The sequence below is a fragment of the Podarcis vaucheri genome (genome assembly GCF_965113315.1).
Source record: "Podarcis vaucheri genome assembly, chromosome: 4".
NCBI lineage: Eukaryota > Metazoa > Chordata > Lepidosauria > Squamata > Lacertidae > Podarcis > Podarcis vaucheri.
Window position 1 is genome coordinate 3454139 of NC_138762.1, and position 27086 is coordinate 3481224.

The window sequence follows — 27086 nt, forward strand, 5'->3', positions numbered from 1 at the left end:
CAAACAGGACGGAGAACATCCCATAATGCTCTACTGTTGGCCCATCCATTTTATGGGAAGGCATCCATGGAATGAGATGTAACAGCCTGAATGTTTTTGTCTTTGTCATTCTTTTACTAATATTTCTCGCCATTCTCTGTTTTGAATCCTTGTTTCTTTTTCAGGGAATGGATCTCTTTGCAGAAATGGACCTGGATTCCTGTGAGGCAGAGAGGCCTCCGTTGGACACCAGAGAGAGGCCACTGGGTAAGGAGGAAGGTGGTTTTTCTCCACTGGTGTCATTCTGTTGGTTTTCCAACTCATCTGAGGGTTCTTTGTCACGGCTAAAAATTGGCAGCTGTTTCTTTAATGCTTAAAAAGCTGGGTCAGCGGCGTGCACCAGGTTGTATATATAGAGTGAGAAATGTTAGTTTGGGTTGGGTTGGTTGGTTGGTGAAAGCTGGTAGTGTTGATGTGTGTGTGAGATTTTGACCAGCTTCGGCCCATCTGAAGCTGATACAGGCTCGTCTTATCTTGAGCCCAAGCAGAGTAGTCCACACAGCAGAAGGATAAGCAGTATGTGCCACATTCTCAACTTTATTTCCACTCTATGCTGAGAGAATACAAACATGCATCTTGCCTCTGTGAGAGCAGAGAAGCAACCTGTCTCTCTAACAAAGAAACCGAGAGAAGAGTGAAAAACAGCAAACCAGTGTACGTCACATCCAGTCTCCCATTCCTGTGGGAATCCAACAGTAACTTGGAGTGTGGAATGCAAAACAATGTCTTGTGACATACATTTGCTGTTCAGTGAGGAAGCAGAAACCAACAGTGTGTACAGTTGGTCAGTCGCTTTTGTTTACAGTTGGTCAGTCGCTTTTGCAGAAAGGCTTTTAAGAATAAAAGCAGAAAGTACTCTGCAAGGATACTCTTCTCGTGGACTCTTTTATGCCAACAAGGGTCCGAGGACCAGGCTGAGGCAACAAAGGGAGGTCAGAACCCCCCCTTTTTTACAAACACTGACAGGTTATGGGCCCAGTGTTTCTGAGCTTGTGCAGAGTGCAAAACGACTGACAGCATCTGAGCAGGGAGCTGGTGAGTCCTGGTGGTGTATGGAGCCAGTGGCTGTGCGTTGGAGCAGTTGGTGGCAAGCTGTAACTGTCTGCAGTGACGCTGGGGCAGCTAGGATCTGAGGATCAGGAAAGCACTCAGCATCGGCTACTGGAACAGTCTGAACTCCTAGAGGACCACAGTAGGCGACTCACAGACCAGCTACACCAGTACTCTGCAAGGATACTCTTCTCGGGGACTCTTTTATGCCAACAGAACCTTTTTTTTAAATAAACACTGATATTCTTTTCATCTTCTTTTGCGGGGAGGCAGTTGGGAAGAAGGGTCCAGAGGAGGGGAGATGGGTTTCTGCACATCTAACATATGAAATGGGCACAAACATCCAAATGCTCTCAGTAGGTAAGTCCTTCTCAAAGGCCCATCTGTTGTTAGAGATGCCCTGTTTCCCCTGTGAGAGAAGCAGGCACTCCTGGCGTCCTGTTTACATTTTTTCTCTTGCAGGTGACAGAATGATGCCAGCAAGACCTCCTGATCCGCCTTCTCATGGGGGCAGAAGGGAAGCAGCGGCTGTGGAACCAGATCAGGTCAGGGGAAGCTGCCTTGTGGGGACAGAGGCTGAGGGATGGAGCAATATCATGGACTGGTTGGGCACAGAGGAATGGTGGGAGGAAGCAGCTGGGGAACCAGGAAGGGAAGATGGCTCAGAGCCCAAGGAGTGGAGGTGGAAGAAGGATGAGTGATCAGAGGGAGAAGCCTGGGAAGAGGAGATGTCAGACGCTAAAGGGGGAACAGGGCTTAGTGAGCTGGGAGACTCTGTGGCAGAATGCAGTGCAGAATCAGAGGCAGAAGAGGAAGGAGGCGAGTGGGAGAGGGAAGTCGAGAGGCAGAGGTGAGTCAGGAGAAGGAGGAGCCATCGGTGGCTCCCTCTCCTTCTGCCAGAAGCCACCCTCCCTGCTTGTCTCTCAGAGCCAGGAAACCCCCTGCGTTGCAGGAATCTCTGCTAGATTATGCAAACTTACAGACCCTCTGGGAATGAGCTGCTGTTCTCATGAGGCCCGAAACTCAGCCAAGTCTGTGAATACCGTGTTTTTGGTAAGAAAGTGTGAACTCCAGCTGTGTACTGTGGGATTTCCTACCCATAGAACTCTGACACCAGCCTTCTGAATTTTGCCAGTAGGATTCATCTGTAGTTGCAGTTTTCATGGAATCCTGGAGTTGAAAGGGACCCCAAGGGTCATCAAGTCCAACCCCCTGCGTTGCTAGATCATCCAAGACAGATGGCCATCCAAAATTGTTGTTGTTGTTTAGTTGTTTAGTCGTGTCCGACTCTTCGTGACCCCATGGACCAGAGCACGCCAGGCACTCCTGTCTTCCACTGCCTCCCACAGTTTGATCAGACTCATGTTTGTAGCTTCGAGAACACTGTCCAACCATCTCATTCTCTGTCGTCCCCTTCTCCTTGTACCCTCCATCTTTCCCAACAACAGGGTCTTTTCCAGGGAGTCTTCTCTTCTCATGAGGTGGCCAAAGTATTGGAGCCTCAACTTCACAGTCTGTCCTTCCGGTGAGCACTCAGGGCTAATTTCTTTAAGAATGGATACGTTTGATCTTCTTGCAGTCCATGGGACTCTCAAGAGTCTCCTCCAGCACCATAACTCAAAAGCATCAATTCTTTGGCGATCAGCCTTCTTTATGGTCCGGCTCTCACTTCCATACATCACTACTGGGAAGACCGTGGCTTTAACTATACGGACCTTTGTTGGTAAGGTGATGTCTCTGCTTTAAAAAAAAAAAAAATTATTGGTTTTACAACATTTTTTAAACAATACAAACAAATAAAAAGACAAACAAACATGTATAATTTCATAACCTTTTTTTCATAACCCTCATTTATCGGACTCCCCCATACCTCCCATTTCTGCATCCCAATTTCCAAAATTATTTCAGCAGCTTCTAAGTAATTTTATCAAATATGTGTCCTCTTAGTCTTTTCTTCAACTTAATCTTATGTCACTGTAATCCCTTTTTCTTTCTCAACACCTCAACATTTTAGCATTCATCAATTTTATAATAGTTCTTAAGATAAACTTTGAATTTCTTCCAATCCTCTTCCGCCGTCTCTTTCCTCTGATCACGGATTCTGCCAGTCGTCTCAGCCAGTGTCATATAGTCCATCACTTTCATCTGCCATTCTTCCAAGGTGGGTAGATCTTGTGTCTTCCAATACTTTGCGATAAGTATTCTTGCTGCTGTCGTAGCACACATAAAGAAAGTTCTATCTTTCTTTAGCACCAATTGGCCGACAATGCGCAAGAGAAAGGCCTCTGGTTTCTTAGGGAAGGTACATTTAAATACTTTTTTCATTTCATTATATATCATCTCCCAGAAGGCCTTAATCTTTGGGCACGTCCACCAAAGGTGGTAGAAAGTACCTTCAGATTCTTTACATTTCCAGCACTTGTTATCAGGCAAATAGTAAATCTTTGCTAGCTTGACTGGGGTCGTGTACCACCTATAGATCATTTTCATAATATTTTCCTTTAAAGCATTGCATGCCGTGAATTTTATCCCGGTGTTCCACAACCATTCCCAGTCAGCAAACATAATGTTATGACCAGTGTCCTGTGCCCACTTAATCATAGCTGATTTAACTGTTTCGTCTTGTGTATTCCATTTCAGCAGCAAATTATACATTCTTGACAAGTTCTTAGTATTGGGTTTTAACAGTTCAGTTTCTAATTTTGATTTCTCCACCTGGAAGCCAATTTTCCTGTCCTGTTTGTAAACCTCCATTATTTGATAATAATGGAGCCAATCTCGTACTTTGGGTTTCAATTTCTCATGACTCTGTAACTTCAATTTATCTCCATCTTGTTCCAAAATTTCCCAATACTTTGGCCATTCGGCCTCCATATTGAGTTTTTTCAATGCCTTAGCCTCCAAGGGTGACAACCATCTAGGGGTTTTGTTTTCCAACAAGTCATTGTATCTTATCCAAACATTATATAATGCTTTTCTAACAATATGGTTTTTGAAAGCCCTATGCACTTTAATTTTATCATACCATAAGTATGCATGCCAACCAAATGTGTTATTGAAACCTTCTAAATCCAAGATATCTGTATTCTCGAGGAGCATCCACTCTTTCAGCCAGCTAAACGCTGCTGCTTCGTAGTACAATTTTAAGTCCGGCAGGGCAAATCCCCCTCTTTCTTTTACATCTGTCACTATTTTAAATTTTATTCTGGGCTTTTTGCCCTGCCAGACAAATTTCGAAATGTCTTTCTGCCACCTCTTGAAACAGTCCATCTTGTCAAGAATCTGCAAGGTTTGAAACAAAAATAACATTCTAGGCAGTACATTCATCTTGATAACTGCAATTCGGCCTAACATTGACAATTTCAAATTTGACCATATTTCTAGATCTTTTTTGATTTCTGACCAACATTTTTCATAATTGTCTTTATACAAGTTCAAGTTTTTAGATGTCAGATGAACCCCTAGGTATTTCACCTTCTTAACCACTGTCAAACCTGTTTCATTCTGGAATTTCTCCCTCTCCATACCTGTCAATTTCCCCCCCAAAACTTTAGTCTTTTGTTTATTCAATTTAAATCCGGCCACCTGACCAAATTCTTGAATTATCTCCAACACCCTTTTTGTACTAGTATCTGGCTCTTGTAAAGTAAGTACCAAATCATCTGCAAAAGCTCTTAACTTGTAATGTTTTGCTCCGACCTGTACACCTTTAACCTGCTGGTCATCTCTAATCATATTTAGCAACACCTCCAGAACCGAGATAAAAAGTAGTGGGGAAATTGGGCACCCCTGTCGTGTCCCTTTTTCTATCTTAAGTTCTTCAGTTATCACATTATTTACAATCAACTTAGCTTTTTGTTCAGAATATATCGCACCCATACCATTCTCGAATCCTTGGCCTACCCCCATCCCATGAAGATTCTTTTTCATAAAACTCCAAGAAATATTGTCAAAGGCTTTCTCCGCGTCCACAAATATCAGTACTGCTTTAGTGTTTATATTCACCTCCAATACTTCCAAAATGTCTATTATGTTCCTCACATTATCTGATAAACGCCTTTTTGGGAGAAAGCCTGCTTGGTCCTTGTGAATCTTCTCCATCAACACTCTTTTCAATCTTTTTGCCAAAATGTCTGCAAAAATTTTGTAATCCACATTGAGTAATGATATTGGGCGGTAGTTCTTAAGCTGAGTCTTTTCAGTCTCTGTCTTTGGTATGAGTGTAATATAAGCTTCTTTCCACGATTCTGGCGCCCCTTTCCCCTCCAAAATCTCGTTGCAGACTTCCTTTAACGGTTGTACCAACCACTCCTTCAAAGCTTTATAGTATCTGGAAGTCAGTCCATCTGGTCCTGGAGATTTGCCCAATTGCATGTTCTGAATGGCACCTTCTATCTCTTGTTCTGTTATTCTTTGATTTAGATCCACCTTACTTTGATAAGAGATTTTTTGTAATCCATATTTTTTAAGGAATTCATCTATATCCTCTTCGTTCTGCGGTCCTTGTGAATATAATTTTTTTAAAATAGCTCAAGAAACAGTTTCTAATCTCGTTGGGTTTAGTTATATTCTTTCCATCCACTTCTAGATTTGTAACTGTATTTAGTTTCTGTCTTTTCTTCAATTGCCAAGCCAGAAGTTTGCCACATTTATCCGCAGATTCAAATGTCTTTTGTCTCATTTGCTTTATCTTCCACTCAATCTCTTGATTCATCAATTCCATATATTGTGTCTGATATAGCTTAATCTCTCAAAATCTCCTGGGACTTTGGTTTTGATCTTAATTTCTTCTCTCCTTCTTTTATCTTTTCCAAGATCTTTTCCTTCTTCTCATTTTGCTTTCTCTTTTTTACCGAATTTTGTTGAATTAGGAATCCTCGCATCACAGCTTTACTTGCGTCCCAGATCACTCTTTTTTCTACATCAGTTTTTAGGTTTATTTCAAAATAGTCCTTTAAGGTTTTTTGGGCCTTTCTGTGGATCTCCTCATCTCGAAACAGGGTGTCATTCATTCTCCATCTGAATTGACCAGTTGTTGTAAGTTTCATTTCCATCTTCACGGCGTTATGGTCAGAGCAAGTCTTTGGGCAGATTTCTATCTTCTTGATCTTTGGAGCCAGCCCACTAGTAATCCAGATTTGGTCGATTCTGGTCCAGGTCATCATTGCTTGAGAGAAGAAAGTTCCCTCTCTTTCGAGAGGGTTCCTTGTTCTCCAAATATCTATCAAGTCCATATTTTCAGTCATTTCAAAGAAGGTCTTCAGAAGTCTCCCTTCCTTAGAGATTGTCTGTCTTTGTGCCTTGTCCATATTTGTAGAAACCACACCATTCATATCTCCCATGATTACTACATTGTAGTCCAAATAGTCTTTCAGAGTTTCATGCAGCTTCTTAAAAAATTCCGCCTTCCCTTCATTTGGTGCATAAATTCCGACTATTAACAATTTTTCTCCTTGTATTTGTATTTCAATTGCCAGGTATCTTCCTTGTTCATCTTTAAACATCATTTTTGGGGCCAATTTCTCTTTTGCATAAATCACCACTCCTCTTTTCTTAACTTTATCCGATGAGATGAATTCTTGTCCTAGTCTTTTATTTATAAGTAATTTCCTGTGTACCGTGGTCACATGAGTTTCTTGTAAACAAATCAAATCCAATTGTTCTCTTTTCAAAATATGAAAAACTTGGCGTCTTTTCATAGGCATGTTCAGCCCATTACAATTCCAACTAAGGAATTGCAGGGCCATCTTGTTATTTAGCATTCACTCCTCCTACCGCTCCAAGTTGCTGCTCTTCCTCTGATGGTGGTTTAAGTCCAAATGATAGATTCAGGATGTCTACAGCTCCTTTTACCTCTGAGGTTGGGTCTACCGTTCCCTTCTGCAGATCCTCGTGGTTTTTCTCCAAAAACTTCTCTTTGTCTTGAATTGTTTTTATTTTCACCTTCTTTCCCGTGTAGTTGAAGGACAGTCCTTGTGGGAACTCCCACCTAAAAAGTATATTGTTCCTTTTCAGCAGGTAGACCAGATCTTTGTAGAAGGTTCTCACCTCCAGAATATATTTAGGGATGTCCTTGAAGATTTGTATATGGGAATTTTCAATTTCCAAGGCCTTTTGGTAATGTAGTTTTAATATTTTGTCCCTTTCTTCCTTGGATCTAAAAGTAATCAGGCAATCCCTCGGAGTCTTTATGTTCTGTCTCCTGCCCAATCTAAATGCTGTTGTGATCTTAAATTCTTCCTCCTGCAATTCTTCCTGCCAAAAGTCAGAAAACTCTTGTGTGAGAAACTCCACGAGGCTGTCCCCTTCACTTTCAGGAACTAATCTTAATTTCAAGTTTCTCTCCTTTCTCTGTAATTCCAGCAAAGACAAGGCCGCATCATGTTCATATACTTTTTTGGAGATCGGTTCTAATTTTTCCTGTGTCTCTTCACAATATTTCTGGCGTCCTCTGCAATTTTACGTGTTGCAGAGTTTTCTTCAATCAGTTTATTTATAGATTCCTTATTAGAAGTCACACTTTTCGTATTCAAGTCCAACCTTGCTGTTAGTTCTGTTAATTTTTGTGAATTTTCTGTACTCTGCTTTGTCAAAGCTTCTAAAGATTGATTTATCTTGAGTAACGCCTGTGTCATTGAATCCATGGAAACAGCTGTCACTTTTTCTTGCCCAGCTGCTCCTGTCGGTGTTAGGCTTGATATTGAGCCTCTTTTCTTTTGTTGTTGTTGTTTTGCTTTAGCTCTAGTGGTTATCTCATCCGCTGGGCCGCTCATGTCCCAAGGACGTTCTCACAGGAGCAGTTCCCTGATGGAAAATCCCACTGTCTTAATCTGTTGCTTTGCAACTGTTACTTCTCAACCCTCTAGAGGGAGCAAAACAAAATGTCCAAGTGAAGGAAACACAGAACTAAGAACAAAGAAACCAGGAAACTTCAATATAAATGCTGCAACACTTTTTCTATGTAGTTTCTCTGTCAACACAGTCCAATATGTTGTGGCAGCAAAGCCCCAAAACTTTGTATCAGGTAGAATATCAACTATGTAGCTTTGTAACAAGTTTCTAAAATCAGTTCTCTGTCCTGGTGTCTTATTTTGGCAGTCCGTTTCAGGGGATTAAGACAGCGGAAAACTTTTCTCTTTCAAATAGGTCATGCAGGTTAATAAAGTTGCTTTTTCTCCCCTCTGCCCCTGCTTGCTAGAGAGGAGGTTCGTGTCCGATGCCAGGCTTAAACAGTCCTACAGTATTTTCATTCAGATGCAGCTTTATATTTTCGTTGCTTTATCTGTCATGCAGTCGGGGGAAGGCAGACTTCCTTAATTTTAACCTTCCCCGTTTCCGGCCAAATTTCAGATTTTTAAATTTTTAAAGTCCAGATAATCGTTCAATCCTACTCACGGGTTTTTCGATCCAATTTCAATTTACAGGAAGGAATCAGCGCTCTCTGTTCATGGCGACACGGCTTCGCTCCGCGAGCGGGGTTGCGACTCTCAGCACCGCGCTCTCCCGATGCCGTTCCGGAGCCTTTAAAAAGGCTCTTTCGCAGTAAGGGGGCGCTTCTGGTGCCCACCGAGTCTCCTTGTTCACAGGCTTCCGCGCCTGTGATTTTAGGGGTCCCCCGCTTGATTTTAGGGGTCCCCCGCTTGGACTCGCGAAGCAGTCCTCCTCCGGAGCTCGGAGGGAGGACCGCCATTAAACGCTGGCGCCGACCGGATGTCCCGATGTCTCTGCTTTTTAAGATGCTGTCTAGGTATGCCATCACCTTTCTCCCAAGGAGCAGGCGTCTTTTAATTTTGTGACTGCTGTCACCATCTGCAGTGATCATGGAGCCCAAGAAAATAAAAGCTCTTACTGCTTCCATTTCTTCCCCTTCTATTTGCCAGGAGGTGATGGGACCAGTGGCCATGATATTCGCTTTTCTGATGTTGACCTTCAGACCATATTTTGTGCTCTCCTCTTTCACCCTCATTAAAAGGTTCTTTAATTCCTCTTCACTTTCTGCCATCAAGGTTGTGTCATCTGTATATCTGAGGTTGTTGATATTTCTTCCGGCGATCTTAATTCCGGCTTGGGATTCATCCAGCCCAGCCTTTCGCATGATGAATTCTGCATATAAGTTAAATAAGCAGGGGGACAATATACAGCCTTGTCGTACTCCTTTCCCAATTTTGAACCAATCAGTTGTTCCATATCCAGTTCTAACTGTAGATGAGGTGATCAGGCACTCCCATTTCTTTAAGAACTTGCCATAGTTTGCTGTGGTCGACACAGTCAAAGGCTTTTGCATAGTCAATGAAGCAGAAGTAGATGTCTTTCTGGAACTCTCTAGCTTTCTCCATAATCCAGCGCATGTTTGCAATTTGGTCTCTGGTTCCTCTGCCTCTTCTAAATCCAGCTTGCACTTCTGGGAGTTCTCGGTCCACATACTGCTTGAGCCTGCCTTGTAGAATTTTAAGCATAACCTTGCTAGCGTGTGAAATGAGTGCAATTGTGCGGTAGTTGGAGCATTCTTTGGCACTGCCCTTCTTTGGGATTGGGATGTAGACTGATCTTGCCACCTCTTCTTGATGTCTTCTGCTTCTGATAGGTCCTTTCTACTTTTGTCTTTTATTATGAAAATCTTTGTACAAAATGTTCCTTTCATATCTCCAATTTTCTTGAACAGATTTCTGGTTTTTCCCATTCTATTGTTTTCCTCTATTTCTTTGCATTGCTTGTTTAAGGAGGCCTTCTTGTCTCTCCTTGCTATTCTTTGGAAATCTGCATTCAGTTTCCTGTATCTTTCACTATCTCCCTCGCATTTTGCTTGCCTTCTCTCCCCCGCTATTTGTAAGGCCTCGTTGGACAGCCACTTTGCTTTCTTGCATTTCCTTTTCATTGGGATGGTTTTAGTTGCTGCCTCTTGTATAATGTTACGAGCCTCCATCCATAGTTCTTCAGGCACTCTATCCACCAAATCTAAATCCTTAAACCTGTTCCTCACTTCCACTATGTATTCATAAGGGATTTGGGATTTGATTTAGATTGTATCTTACCGGCCCAGTGGTTTTTCCTACTTCCTTCAGTTTAAGCTTGAATTTTGCTATAAGAAGCTGATGATCTGAACCACAGTCAGCTCCAGGTCTTGTTTTTGCTGACTGTATAGAGCTTCTCCATCTTTGGCTGCAGAGAATATAATCAATCTGATTTCGATGCTGCCCATCTGGTGATGTCCATGTGTAGAGTCGTCTCTTGTGTTGTTGGAAAAGAGTGTTTGTGATGACCAGCTTGTTCTCTTGGCAGAACTCTATTAGCCTTTGCCCTGCTTCGTTTTGAACTCCAAGGCCAAACTTGCCAGTTGTTCCTTTTATCTCTTGACTCCCTACTTTAGCATTCCAATCCCCTATAATGAGAAGAACATCCCTCTTTGGTGTCATTTCTATAAGGTGTTGTAAGTCTTCATAGAACTGGTCAATTTCAGTTTCTTCAGCACCAGTGGTTGGTGCATAAACTTGGATTACTGTGATGTTAAAAGGTCTGCCTTGGATTCGTATCGAGGTCATTCTATCATTTTTGAGATTGCATCCTAGTACAGCTTTCGCCACTCTTTTGTTGACTCTAAGGGCCACTCCATTTCTTTTACAGGATTCTTGCCCACAGTAGTAGATGTGATGGTCATCCGAACTAAATTCGCCCATTCCCATCCATTTTAGTTCACTGATGCCCAGGATGTCAATATTTATTCTTGCCATCTCATTTTTGACCACATCCAACTTACCAAGGTTCATGGTTCTTACATTCCAGGTTCCTATGCAATATTTTTCTTTACAGCATTGGACTTTCCTTTCGCTTCCAGGCATATCCGCAACTGAGCATCCTTTCGGCTTTGGCCCAGCCGCTTCATCAGCTCTGAATCTACTTGTACTTGTCCTCCGCTCTTCCTCAGTAGCATGTTGGACGCCTTCCGACCTGAGGGGCTCATCTTCCAGCGTCATAACTTTTATATGCCTGTTGTCTTTGTCCATGGAGTTTTCTTGGCAGGGATACTGGAGTGGCTTACCGGTTCCTGCTCCAGGTGGATCACGTTTGGTCAAAACTCTCCACTATGACCTGTCCATCTTGGGTGGCCCTGCACCACATAGCTCATAGCTTCTCTGAGTTATTCAAGCCCCTTCGCCACGGCAAGGCAGTGATTCATGAAGGGGGCCATCCAAAATAGGCTTATCTTAATTCTAGACTGATCACTGAATGGAAAAATTGGTTTCTAAGCAGTGGACAAATGAGAACAAATAGTGGCCTGGATTCACCTAACCAGCGCCATCCGCTGGAAAATGGAGCCTGCCCCCCATTCCTCCCCCCCTCCATGCCCCCATGAACCCCTTGAATTTGGCCCTAGGGCATTGGGAGGGAACCTCCCCAGAACAACTCACGAGGAGAGGAGAAAGTGGATCCTTCCATCGGGGAAACTGGAATGCTTGCGTAGGCAGAGTGACTTGAAAACCACAAGGTGGAGTACCACCTATTTGCACAAAGACGGATACCCATAATTAAAAGGCAGAATAAAATAAGCATCCATAAATAAAATGTGCAGCTAGCAATCCTATTGAAACAACACCGCAACCCAGCCAGATGGGCGGGGTATAAATAATAAATTATTATTATTATTATTATTATTATTATTATTATTATTATTATTATTTACAGGAAGGAAACAACAGAGCATTGTGTAGCAGATCATATTTCTGCTGTCTCAGAGGAGGACATTTCCCTTTTTCTTTTAGGGTCCAGTCTGCTTGGAAGATGTCACCATTCGTTTCACGGACGAGGAGTGGGCGTTCCTGGATCCTGACCAGAGAGCTCTGCATAAGGACGTCATGGAGGAGACTCGTGGGATCGTGGCCTCTCTTGGTAAGGCTCCCTGTGGGATCATCATATCAGCCTGGAAATTCAAAACATACCTCTATGGAACCAACCTCATATATTTTCACAGAGCTCAACAGTGCCCCCTATAACACCTGGGAACCTAACACCCCCACAATAAACAGTAACTTACCGTTTTTTCTTTGAACAATCTTCCTCAAATTATTCCTTTTCCTACCACGATCAGGCTGGTCTGAACTGCCCAGGCCATCTTAAATGTCAGCTTCAGAATTGTTAGGAAAGATAAGTTGTGAGCTTTAGAGCTTACAGGGTTAACAGCTCAGAATGTCCTGCATCTGGGGAGGAGCTTTCTCAACATCCAGGAAAGCTGTTTCTTCGTTCTTTCTGACTTTCGTTTTCTGCTGAGACATGGAAGACGCAACGTCTGCATCTTCCGATGGTTTATCTTGCTGTACATACAATAAAGCTTTCTTATTTAGAGGAACAGCAGTGTATTGGACTCTGCAAGCTCACACACACAAGCAGCACTCGCTGTGCCGCTCTGCTACAAGTCCAGGAAATGTGGAGCTTCAGGTTTTCTGTTTTTGTTTTTGCTCCTGTCAGTCTTGGGTTGACCAAAGAAACAACTGACAATGGAGATGGAGGGGATGCCATGGTTGGGCCAAACAAAATTCATCCCAGAGAGCTGTGGAAACGTACCGGACACCACATACGTAGCTTCAGGTTTTCTGGTTTTGTATTTGCTCCTGTCAGTCTTGGGTTGATCAAAAACATTAGGAAGAACTTCCTGACAGTAAGAGCTGTTTGACAGTGGAATTTGCTGCCAAGGAGTGTGGTGGAGTCTCCTTCTTTGTAGGTCTTTAAGCAGAGGCTTGACAACCATATGTCAGGAGTGCTCTGATGGTGTTTCCTGCTTGGCAGGGGGTTGGACTCGATGGCTCTTGTGGTCTCTTCCAACTCTATGATTCTATGAAAGAAATGACTGACAATGGAGATGGAGGGGATGCCATGGTTGGGCCAAACAAAATTCATCCCAGAGAAGAGCTAGACTTATTGAATCTCAGGTAGTAGTAGCAATGATGATGATGATGATGAAGATGGTTTACAAACTTAATCTTTTCCAGAACAGAACTGTTCTCAAATCAATGTAACACTGTAGTAGAATCATAGAATCATAGAGTTGGAAGAGACCACAAGGGCCATCGAGTCCAACCCCCTGCCAAGCAGGAAACACCATCAGAGCACTCCTGACATATGGGTGTCAAGCCTCTGCTTAAAGACCTCCAAAGTAGGAGACTCCACCACACTCCTTGGCAGCAAATTCCACTGTCAAACAGCTCTTACTGTCAGGAAGTTCTTCCTAATGTTTAGGTGGAATCTTCTTTCTTGTAGTTTGGATCCATTGCTCCGTGTCCGCTTCTCTGGAGCAACAGAAAACAACCTTTCTCCCTCCTCTATGTGACATCCTTTTATATATTTGAACATGGCTATCATATCACCCCTTAACCTCCTCTTCTCCAGGCTAAACATGCCCAGCTCCCTTAGCCGTTCCTCATAAGGCATCGTTTCCAGGCCTTTGACCATTTTGGTTGCCCTCCTCTGGACACGTTCCAGTTTGTCAGTGTTCTTCTTGAATTGTGGTGCCCAGAACTGGACACAGTACTCCAGGTGAGGTCTGACCAGAGCAGAATACAGTGGCATTATTACTTCCCTTGATCTAGATGCTATACTCCTATTGATGCAGCCCAGAATTGCATTGGCTTTTTTAGCTGCCACGTCACACTGTTGGCTCATGTCAAGTTTGTGGTCAACCAAGACTCCTAGATCCTTTTCACATGTACTGCTCTCAAGCCAGGTGTCACCCATCTTGTATTTGTGCCTCTCATTTTTTTTGCCCAAGTGCAATACTTTACATTTCTTCCTGTTAAAATTCATCTTGTTTGTTTTGGCCCAGTTCTCTAATCTGTCAAGGTCGTTTTGAAGTGTGATCCTGTCCTCTGGGGTGTTAGCCACCCCTCCCAGTTTGATGTCATCTGCAAATTTGATCAGGATGCCCTTGAGTCCATCATCCAAGTCGTTGATAAAGATGTTGAATAAGACCGGGCCCAAGACAGAACCCTGTGGCACCCCACTAGTCACTCTTCCCCAGGATGAAGAGGAACCATTGATGAGCACTCTTTGGGTTCGGGCAGTCAGCCAGTTACAAATCCAAGCCAGTTACTAATCCAAATAATAATATTTTTTATTTATACCCTGCCCATTTGGCTGGGTTGCCCAAGCCACTCTGGGCGGATTCCAACACATATATAAACATGAAGCATAAATAATAGTCTGATCTATTTATGTAGCCAAAATTGTGAAAACCTTTTGTGAAAAGTATTTCTGAGGTTTGATGGCTCATAACGCCACTTTTGTTGAAGTATAAAATAGAATATATATGTGTGTGTGTGTAATGTTTCCAAGGGGTTGCTCGAGAGCAAGCAGGCAAATATCTCCCTGCTTAGCTGTGAAGCCTTGCTTTTGCTGCCAAAATAAACCTTATCCATCCGGAGCGCCACTCTCCTGTGGCTGACTCAGTCGTTGGCAGAATCCGTGAGTGGGCGGTTCCTAAACTTTCCCCAGCAAAGCAGCTTCTTGACTCCCAGTCTGCACCTCCCCTCTCTGCGCGGATGCTTTCTGCGCAAGGAGGGTGTGGGTAACAGAGGACCCCTCTCCTCCCCACTCTGCCCAGGCAAGTTGTCCTGGCACTGTCTTGCCTCTTCCGACTCCTGCAGCGCCGCTCCACTGGAGGCGTGTTTATTCTGCTCTGTTGAAGAGGAGCTGCTTCCCATGATCCCTGGAGGCTCTCTGTAATCCATTCGGCTTTTCCTCTCTCCCTCCTGAACCGAGGGCAGTTCCCATGCCATGTCATCTTGTATACACCCAGATGATTTTCTTCTGTCATGTAGGGACAGTCTCTCCACTCGTCCATCGTCACTTGCCTTTGTGCACCTTTCCCTGCCTTTACCGGTCTGATTTTATAGTGACTAAGTCTCCTGATACCTCTTCAAAAATATATAATGGCCAGTCTGGTTAAGTTTTTCCTTATCTTTCATCAGTTTCTTCATAACTGTAGCATTGTTCATTAAACAGTACAATTTTACATCGCTTTCTGGATGACCAGTCAACTCTTTGTGCCATTTCTATAATTTTATTATGTTTTACAAGAACACAAAAAAACCAACCACAAAAAGACACACAGTCAACCTAAGCAAGTTGTGCTTCCTTTTTCTGGTTATTTGGCTATAACATTAGATAGAATATGGGTAAATGAACAATTTCCGTTGATACATAATTGTATGATATTACTCCAAAAGAAGCAGTGTTATGAGCCATCAAACCTCTGAAATACACTTTTCTGCCAAAGTCTTCCACAATTTTGGCCACTACTCTATAGCAAACAAAGCAGCAGTCAACAACTCAACAAAATCTGATAATAAATATGTTGGTTATTGACAAACAACAAAGGTAAGAAACACACACTGAACTCCCTTAATTTCTTCTCCATTTGTTCTTGAGGCTCTAATCCCTTTTTGTCTCCATTGCAGATTATGATGAAATCAAGAACAAAGGTGACCACGATAAAATCCCCAGAGAGGAAAAGCCACGTGAAAATTTGGAGTGTGGAGAAAGCTGCAGTCAGCGCTCCCATTCCACTTCCCATCAACAAAATATCCTTGGAAAGAAACTCTATCAGTGTGTGGAAAGTGGAAAGAGCTTCAGTTCGAGCTCGGATCTCACTAAGCATCAGAGAATTCATACAGGGGAGAAACCCTATCAGTGCATGGAATGTGGAAAGAGCTTCAGTCAGGGCTCCTCTCTCACTAGGCATCAGAGAATTCATACAGGGGAGAAACCTTATCAGTGCGTGGTATGTGGAAAGAGCTTCAGTAGGAGCACCGATCTCACTTCCCATCAGAGAATTCATACAGGGGAGAAACCCTATCAGTTTGCGGAATGTGGAAAGAGCTTCAGTAAGAGCTCCAAACTCACTTCCCATCAAAGAATTCATACTGGGGAGAAACCCTATCAGTGTGTGGAATGTGGAAAGAGCTTCACTTATAGCTCCAAACTCACTTCGCATCAAAGAATTCATACTGGGGAGAAACCCTATCAGTGTGTGGAATGTGGAAAGAGCTTCACTGATAGCTCTAATCTCACTTCCCATCAAAGAATTCATACTGGGGAGAAACCCTATCAGTGTGTGGAATGTGGAAAGAGCTTCAGTCAGAGCTCCAGTCTCACTTCCCATCAAAGAATTCATACTGGGGAGAAACCCTATAAGTGTGTGGAATGTGGAAAGAGCTTCGTTCATAGCTCCAAACTCACTTCCCATCAAAGAATTCATACTGGGGAGAAACCCTATCAGTGTGTGGAATGTGGAAAGAGCTTCAGAAAGAGTTCCTATCTCACTTCGCATCAAAGAATTCATACAGGGGAGAAACCCTATCAGTGTGTGGAATGTGGAAAGAGCTTCAGTCAGAGCGCCAGTCTCACTTCCCATCAAAGAATTCATACTGGGGAGAAACCCTATCAGTGTGTGGAATGTGGAAAGAGCTTCACTTATAGCTCCAAACTCACTTTGCATCAAAGAATTCATACTGGGGAGAAACCCTATCAGTGTGTGGAATGTGGAAAGAGCTTCAGTCACAGCTCCTCTCTCTCTTCCCATCAAAGAATTCATACTGGGGAGAAACCCTATCAGTGTGTGGAATGTGGAAAGAGCTTCACTGAAAGCTCCACTCTCACTTCGCATCAAAGAATTCATACTGGGGAGAAACCCTATCAGTGTGTGGAATGTGGAAAGAGCTTCGTTCGTAGCTCCAAACTCACTTCCCATCAAAGAATTCATACTGGGGAGAAACCCTATCAGTGTGTGGAATGTGGAAAGAGCTTCAGGAAGAACTCCTCTCTCACTTCCCATCAAAGAATTCATACTGGGGAGAAACCCTATCAGTGTGTGGAATGTGGAAAGAGCTTCAGAAAGAGTTCCTATCTCACTTCGCATCAAAGAATTCATACAGGGGAGAAACCCTATCAGTGTGTGGAATGTGGAAAGAGCTTCAGTCAGAGCGCCAGTCTCACTTCCCATCAAAGAATTCATACAGGGGAGAAACCCTATCAGTGTGTGGAATGTGGAAAGAGCTTCAGTCAGAGCTCCAATCTCACTTTGCATCAAAGAATTCATACAGGGGAGAAACCCTATCAGTGTGTGGAATGTGGAAAGAACTTTCGTCACAGCAACAATCTCACTTCCCATCAAAGAATTCATACAGGGCAGAAACCCTATCAGTGTGTGGAATGTGGAAAGAGCTTCCGTCACAGCCACAATCTCACTTCCCAGCAAAGAATTCATACAGGGCAGAAACCCTATCAGTGTGTGGAATGTGGAAAGAGCTTCAGTCAGAGCTCTGATCTCACTTCCCATCAAAGAATTCATACAGGGGAGAAACCCTATCAGTGTGTGGAATGTGGAAAGAGCTTCAGTCAGAGCTCTGATCTCACTTTCCATCAGAGAATTCATACAGGGGAGAAACCCTATCAGTGTGTGGAATGTGGAAAGAGCTTCAGTACGAGCTCGGATCTCACTAAGCATCAGAGAATTCATTCAGGGGAGAAACCCTATCAGTGTGTGGAATGTGGAAAGAGCTTCACTGAAAGCTCCAATCTCACTTCGCATCAAAGAATTCATACTGGGGAGAAAACATATTAGTGTGTGGAATGTGGAAAGAGCTTCTGGAGGAGCTCCAATCTCACTTTCCATCAAAGAATCTATACAAAGGTCGGTAAAACCATTAAACATGTTTAGGAACCAGACAAATCTCCACCTTTGGCTGATTAACATCGGTTTTGTGTTTTTATCTTGTGTTTTTATGTTGTAACATTCCTGAGACCTGTGGGTGTAGGGACTAGGTACCAACTCTTAAAGCCCATGGGGTCTTTGTCCCCCAATAAAATATCTGAGGGGGCCACGCCCCAGGGTTTCTCCCCCCCCAAACACAACCTTTTATTCTTCCACAACTTGCCATACAATTTCTCTTTGAATTTTCCCTCTATAAATAAATAAATAAATAAATAATGTACACAGGTCACAAGAAAATCAAAATACAAGAAAATACAAAAGTGGACAGGTCCCATATTTGCAGGCCAAACGCAAAAGTTGCTTTGAAGCAGGGTTTCCCATCATCCCTTCCCGTTAGTCCTGCTAGCTAGGGATGATGGGAGTTGTAGTCCCAAAACAGCTGGAGACCCATGTTTGCTCTAAAGGGAAGGAAGGCTGGCCCTGTGACACCCTCTGCTGGCTAATTGGAATTTATAGATCACAAAGCTGAAGTTTATCGGCACTTGAACCTCTAAGGAGCTTCTAGGTGTTTTCTGCACCACCTAGAGTACCCACAGAATTGTGGCTTCTACTGGCAACACACATAGGAGAACAAATGAAAGACAAACACAATGGACAGGAAAAAACCTTGAAAGGATGATACCAAATGGACACAGGTAGGGGAGATGGAATGCCAGAAGTGTTCTCTGGGGCAAGGGGAGCTGCTGGAAATTGAACTACGGGCTCAAAATATTACTTTTTTAAAAAAATCACTGCCATTATAGGCATTGCCATTCAAATGATGTGCATGTACCATGTGATTGATTGTGCAAGGAGGGCCTTACCTGGCCCCCCACCAATATTTTATTCAAGTCAGCATCACTGCTTGAGAAGTTCAGGATGTCTGAATTCAGGGGTCAGGACACCCATGGAGACAAGTTATGTGAAACATAGCAAGTAGAATGCGCTGAGTTCAAAAATGCTTTTCACTCAGCTCTGGGTAGTCTGTTGTATCTGTCCCAGTGGAGCAGACCGGACATTGCTTTTGCTACCAATCTGCTCAGCAGGGAAGCTACAAACCCGAGTGTGAGTGCCTGGAATGGTATCAAGAGGGTGTTGCGTTATCTGCAGGATACCAAGGATTTCTGTCTCCAGCTGTCAGCTAAGGGTGATGGCTAGCTGATGTGCTGGACAGATAGCAATTAGGCGAATCTGGCTAACAGGAAGTCCGCATCTGGGATGGTGGTAAGGTTTGGGGACTCTTTGGTTGGGTGGAAGTCCCGGTGTGCTGGTCCCGGGGGTTAATCAAGAGGCAAGGTCTAAGTCCAGTCCATGGTCGATGAAGCAATATGAAGGCAGTCCCTTAAAGTTGAAGCTGTGTGCAGGGCAGGGTTCAGGCAGGGACTGACAACTACCAAGGTTGCTCCCGCAACTTGGGACTGGGGCTGGCTGCCTTTTAGATGTCCCGAGGCATAGGGCGGCCCTGATCCTCAAAAGACTCGCCTCTCCTGGCCAGGAGGCGAGCACTCTTCCTGCGGGAACTTAGTTCCCTCTGCCTCTCTGCCCTGAGCCTCTGCAGCTCAGGAGAGGCTGGAGGGTTACCGGACCCAGAGGCAACCCCAGCTTCCCCTGACGGGGCTGAGAGTGGAGCACCTGCAGGCAATGGGTCCTCCATCACCTCAGGAGCCAGAGCAGACTCAGCTCATGCCTGCACCTGAGGATCCAGCACAGGTGAGGACCCTTCAGGCTCATGCCCCAACCCTGGCTCAGCTGGTTCTGGAGGCGGGGAATCCTGTGCAGGTTGGGATTCCTCAGGTTCATCATCTGAATCCGAATCCCAGGCCATCACACCCGGAAGCAAAGTCTCATTGCGCTTTCCTTTACTGAAGCTGAATTCAGTGCGCTGTCTGAGCTTTGCAGGGAATTGGAATTCTATGTTTGTTTGGTTCAAGAAATCTGCAGGGATTGTTGTTTGCCCATCACGGTGTGGGAGGACAATCAACCCTGTCTGAAGTTGGCAGAGTCTGGGCTGTTTAAGGCCAGAACCAAACACCTAGACATCCGTTTCCAGAATGTGTGTCAGAGTATCCAGTTAGGCTTGGGGAGATTGCAGTACTGTCCAAGCCAGAAGAACCTGGCAGATGGGGTCATGAAACCTTTGAGCTTTCAGCATCATGGGGAGTTCTGTAAAGGTCTGTGTTTGGGGTAAGTGGTGAAACCTACGAGCCCCCAGCAGTGCAGGACGAGAGGGGGTGTGATGGGGAATCGGAGCTTACAGGGTTAACAGCTCAGAACCCATCGTCCTGCCTGTTCTGGGGAGGAGCTGTCTCCAACTTCTGGAGAAGCTGTTTCTTTGTTCTGTCTGGCTTTCGCTTTTGCTGCCAAGTAAGGAAGCAAGATAGCAGTTCGAAAGCACCCCCGGGGGCAAGTAGATAAATAGGTACCGCTTACCAGCGGGAAGGTAAACGGCGTTCCGTGTGCGGCTCTGGCTCGCCAGAGCAGCGATGTCACGCTGGCCACGTGACCTGGAAGTGTCCCCGGACAGCGCTGGCCCCCGGCCAATAGATGTGAGATGGGCGCACAAACCCCACAGTCTGTCAAGACTGGCCCGTTCGGGCAGGGGTACCTTTACCTTTACCTTTAAGGAAGCAAGATAACTGCTGTCTCGGATGGTTTGTTTATTTTTACTGTTCTGCTGTAAATAAAGTTGTTAGTTTAGAACAACAGCGTGTGGACTCTTATCTTCTGCAAGCTTACACACCAAGCGGCTAGCGGTGTGCACATTCTGGAAAAGTCCAGAAAGCTGAATGGAACACAGGGAAGTGTGCCAGACTCCACAACACTTTGCACCTCCAAGGAGTCTTCACCCAACTGGTGGATTGGACCCTTCTGTGATGTAAATGTGGTGAATCAGTTCCATCTTCCACAAAGTTTTGCCTTAGCCTTTGTACTGGAACATCCTGGCATTTGGACTCTGCCCAAACTTCTCACAGGAAAAACTTTCCACTGCTTCAAACACAGCAGTGCCACCTGCTGGTTGCAGTGATGGTTGGGATGACATGGCTGCCAACTCCCCGTGCTCCTCCTGCTTTGGAGATTTCACCCCCTGAACAGGAAACACCCCCCCTCATTCACTCTTCCTCCAAAAGCCTCCCTTTTGTGGAGCTTTCTGTTTCAGGAACACATCCCTGCATGCTCTGGGATACTGTTTCAGCTTTCCCCGGGGTGTAACTTCTGGCAGTCTGCTCAGCAGCCCCCGCCATCTTGAAGTGTCCATCATGTGATGCAGCTTTCATTCCTAGTATACCAGTCACCTAAAATTGCTGATGTGTTAACCAAGCTAAATCTGATGGATGCTAACCCTGTAGACACACCAATGACGACAGGTGATCAGGTAGATGACACTGAAGGAGCATTTTCTGGCACTACACTGTACAGAAGTGTGCTAGGCAAACTAAATTTCATTGCCAGATGTTCAAGACGTGACATTGCAGTTAGCTGTAACTTGCTAAGCAGACAAGTCAACAATCCTACTGTTAAGGATTGGAAAGCTCTGAAACACATAGCACACTATTTGAAAGGCACTATGCATTACAGGCTGACATTTAACAATCAGAAGTCTGGTGGTCTTGAGATATTTGCTGATGCGAGTTTTGGAAGTGACACTACAGACAGGAAAAGCACATCTGGAGTTTGCTATATGTACAACCAGGGTCTATTTGATTGGTCGTGCATGAAGCAAACAACAGTAAGTTTAAGTTCTTGTGAAGCTGAACTGAGTGCATTGCTTTATTCACTTGTGGATTGTGAATGGTTGTTACAGTTGTGTAAAGAAATGAGAATTCCTGTCAAATGTCCAATTCAGATTATGACTTCTGAAGGTTGTAAGCAAAGCACGAAGCACTTGCAATTGAAGCTGCAACATACTAGAGAATGTGTTGAGAAAGGACTCGTAACGGTGTCCTACATGCCAGGTAATGAAATTCCTGATGATTTATTGTCCAAGGTTGTTCCGAAGGATCAACACTGTACCTATGTACAGAAATTGGGTTTGTACTGATAATGTACTGACACGCTGCCCAGTGGTGTTCACAGAAAGGGGGAGGATGTTAGTTTCTGTTTCTCACTGCAGCTGTGTGGAGTCCCAGGACTCTGTTTAGATTCCAGAGACCTTGCAGTCTCACGGGAAAGGGAGACGGGATGTGACGTTAGTGATTTCCTGTTTCCTTTGTTCCTTTGTTCAGTTGCTCTCTGCTTTCATAGAGAGAGGATGTCTTTTCTGTTCTGCGTAGTTTAGAAATAAAACCCTTTACAATGTAACCAAACCTCTCGTCTCTTCCCTGTGCTGGGAACCCTGCTGGATAGAATGGGCTTGAGGCCTTATCAAAGGCTCAGGTCATTATACACGTCGGAGGCGATTTCAAAGGCTCAGCTCAGAGGAAGATGAGGCCTTATCGGCTTGGCCGAGCAGAGATTCTGACAAAGATTCACAAAATGTTTAGGGGTCTGCGTACCCCCAGGAAAAAAAGCACTGGATCTAGCCATCATCTTTCTTTTTTCTTTTACAAACATTTTATTGGTTTTGAATGAATCATAGAATCATAGAGTTGAAAGGGACCCCAAGGGACATCTAGTCCAGTCCTCTGAATGCAAGAAACTCAGCTAAAGCATTCATGACAGAATGAACCACGCACATCACAAACACAATAACAACAGTTATGTAGAAGTGTCCATGTACTGTAGGAGTAGGAGTAGGAACCAAGACGAGTGACCAGTGGAATGAATAAATGTTTACTCCCAGCATCTAGTGCTTAAACCAAAGGGAAGTACAATCTCCATATTGATGCAGTGGGAAGGGGGTGGGGGTGGCGAAACTGCCTGTCAGAAGAGAAGGAGGAGTTTGGATTTGATATCCCGCTTTATCACTACCCTAAGGAGTCTCAAAGCTGCTCACGATCTCCTTTCCCTTCCTCCCCCACCACAAACACTCTGTAAGTTGAGTGAGGCTGAGAGACTTCAGAGAAGTGTGAGTAGCCCAAGGTCACCCAGCAGCTGCATGTGGAGGAGCGGGGAAGCGAACCCGGTTCACCAGATTACGAGTCCACCGCTCTTAACCACTACACCACGCTGGCTGATGTTGTTTCATTCCCCCTCTTTTTTTTGTTAGGGTGTATATTAATTTCCCAATAAAAAACCTCCAACTAACATATCAAATCATAATCCAATAAAAATAAAAAACTAAAATAAAAAAGATCAAATTGTCTTCCGAATTGTAATTTTGATTTTATGACTTCCCATAGCCTGAACCTCGAAGCATATCCAAATCTCAGTCCTGCTTCTCATTTCATTCCCCTTCTAACAACTCTGCTGTGTTGTGTCAAATGTCCATACAGATTTATATGCCATCTTTGATCAATCCTGCCTGCAGTTGTTGGTCCACCCTGAAGCTCGCAATGCCTCATGGAATCATAGAATCATAGAGCTGGAAGGAAACCCCAGGGGTCACCCAGCCCAACCTCATGCATTGTTGGAATCACCGCTGAACAATCCCTGGTGGATGGTCCTCCAACCTCTGTTTAAAAATCTCCAACGAAGGAGAGTCCACCACCTTCCGAAGGAGTCTGTTCCCCCATCAAACTGCTCTTACTGTCAGAAAGTTCCTCCAAATGTTTAGTTGGAGTCTTCTTTCATGCCATTTGAATCCAACCTTCTGGAGAAGCAGGATATAAACTTGCTCCATCTTCCATGTGGCAGCCGTTCAGATAGTTTAATATGGCTATCATATCCTCTTTTCCAGGTTAAACATACCAAATTGCCTCAGCCATTCCTCATAAGGCTTGGTTGTTCTCCTGTTATATACATTCCAGAGTTAGACAAAAAAGATTCATACACTTTCTGATACTGAAGAACCACCTGCTTCCATAAAAGATTGCCTATAAATGATCATACCTGAGCTATCTGGAGTCAGTCATACTGAGGACCCCTCAACTGGATTCACAAAGGTTATTATAAGATGGGTCAGCACCACTCAAGAAGGTCCTGAACATAGAACAACCCCCTGGATGTCCACCCCTTGTACTGGAGATATTTATTTTGATCATGAAAATCCAGAAATGGAATTAGTGGAGATTTCTGAGGACCTACAGTATTCCTCCATCTCTTCCATGTTTCTCAGGTTGCACACAGAAATGACATATTTATGTTTTTCTGTATGTAATACTGTAATAGACTGCTTTAACAAATGATGGTCAAGTTTCTTTCCTAATTTTAATCATATCTCTGGCCTAATAAAATCTGGAACTTTTGATGCCATGTTATTCTGGGTTTCCAGTCCTGAAAAAGCAGGGATTTATTCAGTGGTGGTGACCCTTTTTCAGCCTCAGGGCCATGTTTTCTTATCAAAAGCTTTCTGGGAGCCACATCCCAGAGGTGGTTGTGGCAAAATGGGTGTGGTCAGACATATACCCTATAGGAATACTCGTCTCTACAAATTTGCTCATACACATTTGCTCCTGCACATGACTGTGGCATGATGGGAAGCCTCGCTGCTAAGCTTTGCTTCTGTACATGATGCTGCACAAACCGTTCTTAAGACATTCTCTCATCATCCCAGAATGTTCAGTTAAGTTTGAGGTCATGAAAACATTACACTCTGACCTGTTCTTAATGCATAGTTGACCACGTCTATTGGAAGGTAATTGTTTAAGTCTTGGTATATTAATCATTAGTTATACTTAAATTAGGAGGTTTTCGTGCCTGTCTAGTTCTGTGCTCCCTTTTCCAGCCTTTAATCTATTGGTGATTGATGCCTATATGTAACCTTTGCTTTGTACTTGTGCTAACCAATCAGCAACCAGCACATACGTGGCAATGCATGTAATATTCAATGAAAGAGACTCCTCGAGACATGCTTGAGAGGTGCCTCCCACATGACGCTCGCTACTCGTCTGTCGTTTATTCCAACCCAACAATACCCCTCTTCATCCAGGCAACCCAGAACAGTTGTCATAGTTCCAAGACAGATGGCAGTTGGGTAAAATCACTTGGGGAGAGTGCAGAATGGGGCCAGTGAGGGATGTGGCCTGGGCAGGGTCCTGAGGGCAAGACAGAGCTGCCAGGAGGCCTGTACAGTGGTACCTCTGGTTATGAACGCTTCTGGTTACGAACGCTTCAGGTTACGAACTCCGCTAACCCTGAAGTAGCTGCTTCTGGTTGTGAACTTTGCCCCAGGATGTGAATGGAAATTGTGCACAGGAGGTGTGTGCGCAGTGGGAGGTTCCATTAGCGAAAGTGCGCCTCAGGATAAGAGGTTTAAGAACGGACCTCCGGAACGATTTAAGTTCGTAACCAGAGGCACCACTGTATTCAGTTTTGAGGTATGGGGTTGGGGGGGGGGATTCTCATTGTGATTTCAAGAACGGAGCCTCATACTAAATCCCCAATCAGTAGGACTTCATTCAGTAATGCATTACATTTCCATTAGGACACAGACTATACAGCATAGGCAAAGTATGCATAATCTTAGCTGTTCATCCTTTACACAACCACTTTCTGCCTCGTCTGCACTTCACCATCTCTCATCAAGCCATAGTTCATGAAAAACACTTACCCAACCCATTTGATTTTAGTATCTGTGTCAGAACCCTCCTTGTACCTTATCTGGAGTTGTTTTTCTCTTTAACAATCGGCCATTAATTTCCCCTTTAACTGGTTTTTACTAGTCTTGTGGTCAGTTCCCATTCCTGTGTATGTTACGCTGGCCTCACTTATTAATGGGCCTAACCTGGGTCATTTTTTCGGCCAGAACTTGCTGGAACTCAGTTCTGGCCCCTCTTGGGTGGGTGCCATTGCCATCCTAAGAAAACGAGGGAGGTATTCTGAAACTTCTTTTTCTAGAAAAATAGCACCGGACCTAACAGTTGCCCTACCTCAGTTCCCCATTCTTTTAAAAAATAAAAATCTGACCATTTATATTCATCAATGCATACAGGTATCACACTGTTTTATTCTCTGCCTTCCAACCCACCTATCTGGTATTCTCTATCTGTTGTCTCTTTCAAGCTACCTTCTGTTCCACTCTTCCCAAGTCTGCTGGAGATGTAGAATGATAGAGAATCCTAAGCCTGGAGGTGGGATTGGGGTCCGCTCTCCACAGTCCCCCTGACTCTGTAACCTTGGAAGAGATGCTCCAGGTCTGGGCAGTTTGGATGCCATGGGAATTGGGATGGAACAAGGCTCTTTCTACAGTGAAACAACCCCTGAGATGTCCACCCTAGCGCCTCCACAGAAACACTATACATTTTATTTATATCCCGCCCTCCCCAGCCGAAGCCGGGCTCAGGGTGGCTAACAACAATAAAACAGTACAACAGTACAACACAACAGAACAATCTAAAATCATTCATTATAAAATTCAACCAGAGTGTAGGATGGAGGGGCTCACAGCATGGACACCCCCAGCAGGTCTGGCTTCTCCATCTGTCGCAGCTTTGGTTCTTGCACAGAGGAAGCCGGTCTCTGGGTCTCCCACAACTGTCTCTGGGTCTTGCTTTCCTAGCTAGACAGCCCCCCCCATTAGCCTGGGTTGCCCCCCCCCCCTTGCTGCAGTTCTTGCAACCCAGCTCCTTCTTTGGAGATGCTGAGGAGGACACTCAAGTGGCCAGAGAAGGCCCTTGTCTTGCCAAGAAACTTGTCTGTGGGAATCGTGCATCCATAATGCTATGGAAAGGGTGAATGTCTTCTAGAATTCTCTGGTGTCACCAGAAGAGGAAGCCGTTCTTTTCAGTCAGGTCTGTTATCTACTGCAGAGGATGAGTAGCCTTGGGAGTCTCTTGGGGAGATGGAAGTGATGAAAGGACTGAATCCATGAGGGAAAGCTACTTGCTCTGAGATGGGGGGACCTTCGGGCAAAGGCCAGCAGAGAAGAGATGCTGTTGACTGCTGGTTTCTGTTCCTCCCCACTTTCCCAAAGGGCGTAACATCGGAGGTCCTGTGGGTGGAAAGAGCGTCTCAGGGTCAGGGGCCAGTCAGGACCAAAGCGGCCCTCAGCTGCCTCCACCACAGAGTCCCTGGCTCTCGTCTATATTATTGCACTTTATGTGTTGTTTATGTGCAAGATAAACATTTGATATTGTGATAAGAATATATAGAAGAGTATTGTTTATATGAATGCACAGCCCGTTACGTCTTGTGTGTTTGTCCATTCCAGGAACAGCATTCCTGACCCAGATTTTCACAAGAAGTCCCTCAGATGATTCCCCTTTCAAACAGGATACGTGAA

The 27086-nt window shown here is 44.3% G+C and overlaps 3 protein-coding genes across 6 annotated transcripts in view; 2 read left to right on the forward strand and 1 right to left on the reverse strand.

Annotated features, from left to right (window-relative positions):
* Window positions 1–27086, reverse strand: part of LOC309530300 (uncharacterized protein) — a 670922-nt gene that overhangs the window by 144715 nt on the left and 499121 nt on the right. The gene's annotated exons all lie outside the window — the stretch shown is intronic.
* Window positions 1–27086, forward strand: part of LOC309530369 (uncharacterized protein) — a 122549-nt gene that overhangs the window by 2791 nt on the left and 92672 nt on the right. The window lies entirely within an intron of this gene.
* LOC309531552 (uncharacterized protein) lies at window positions 1665–18972 on the forward strand (the record flags this gene model as incomplete). The annotated part of the gene is made up of 4 exons (XM_082221144.1): window positions 1665–2142; window positions 11847–11973; window positions 15534–15875; window positions 18938–18972. Exons 1-4 carry the CDS (start codon window positions 1747–1749, stop codon window positions 18970–18972), a joined length of 900 nt encoding a protein of 299 aa, XP_082077270.1. The 5' UTR covers window positions 1665–1746.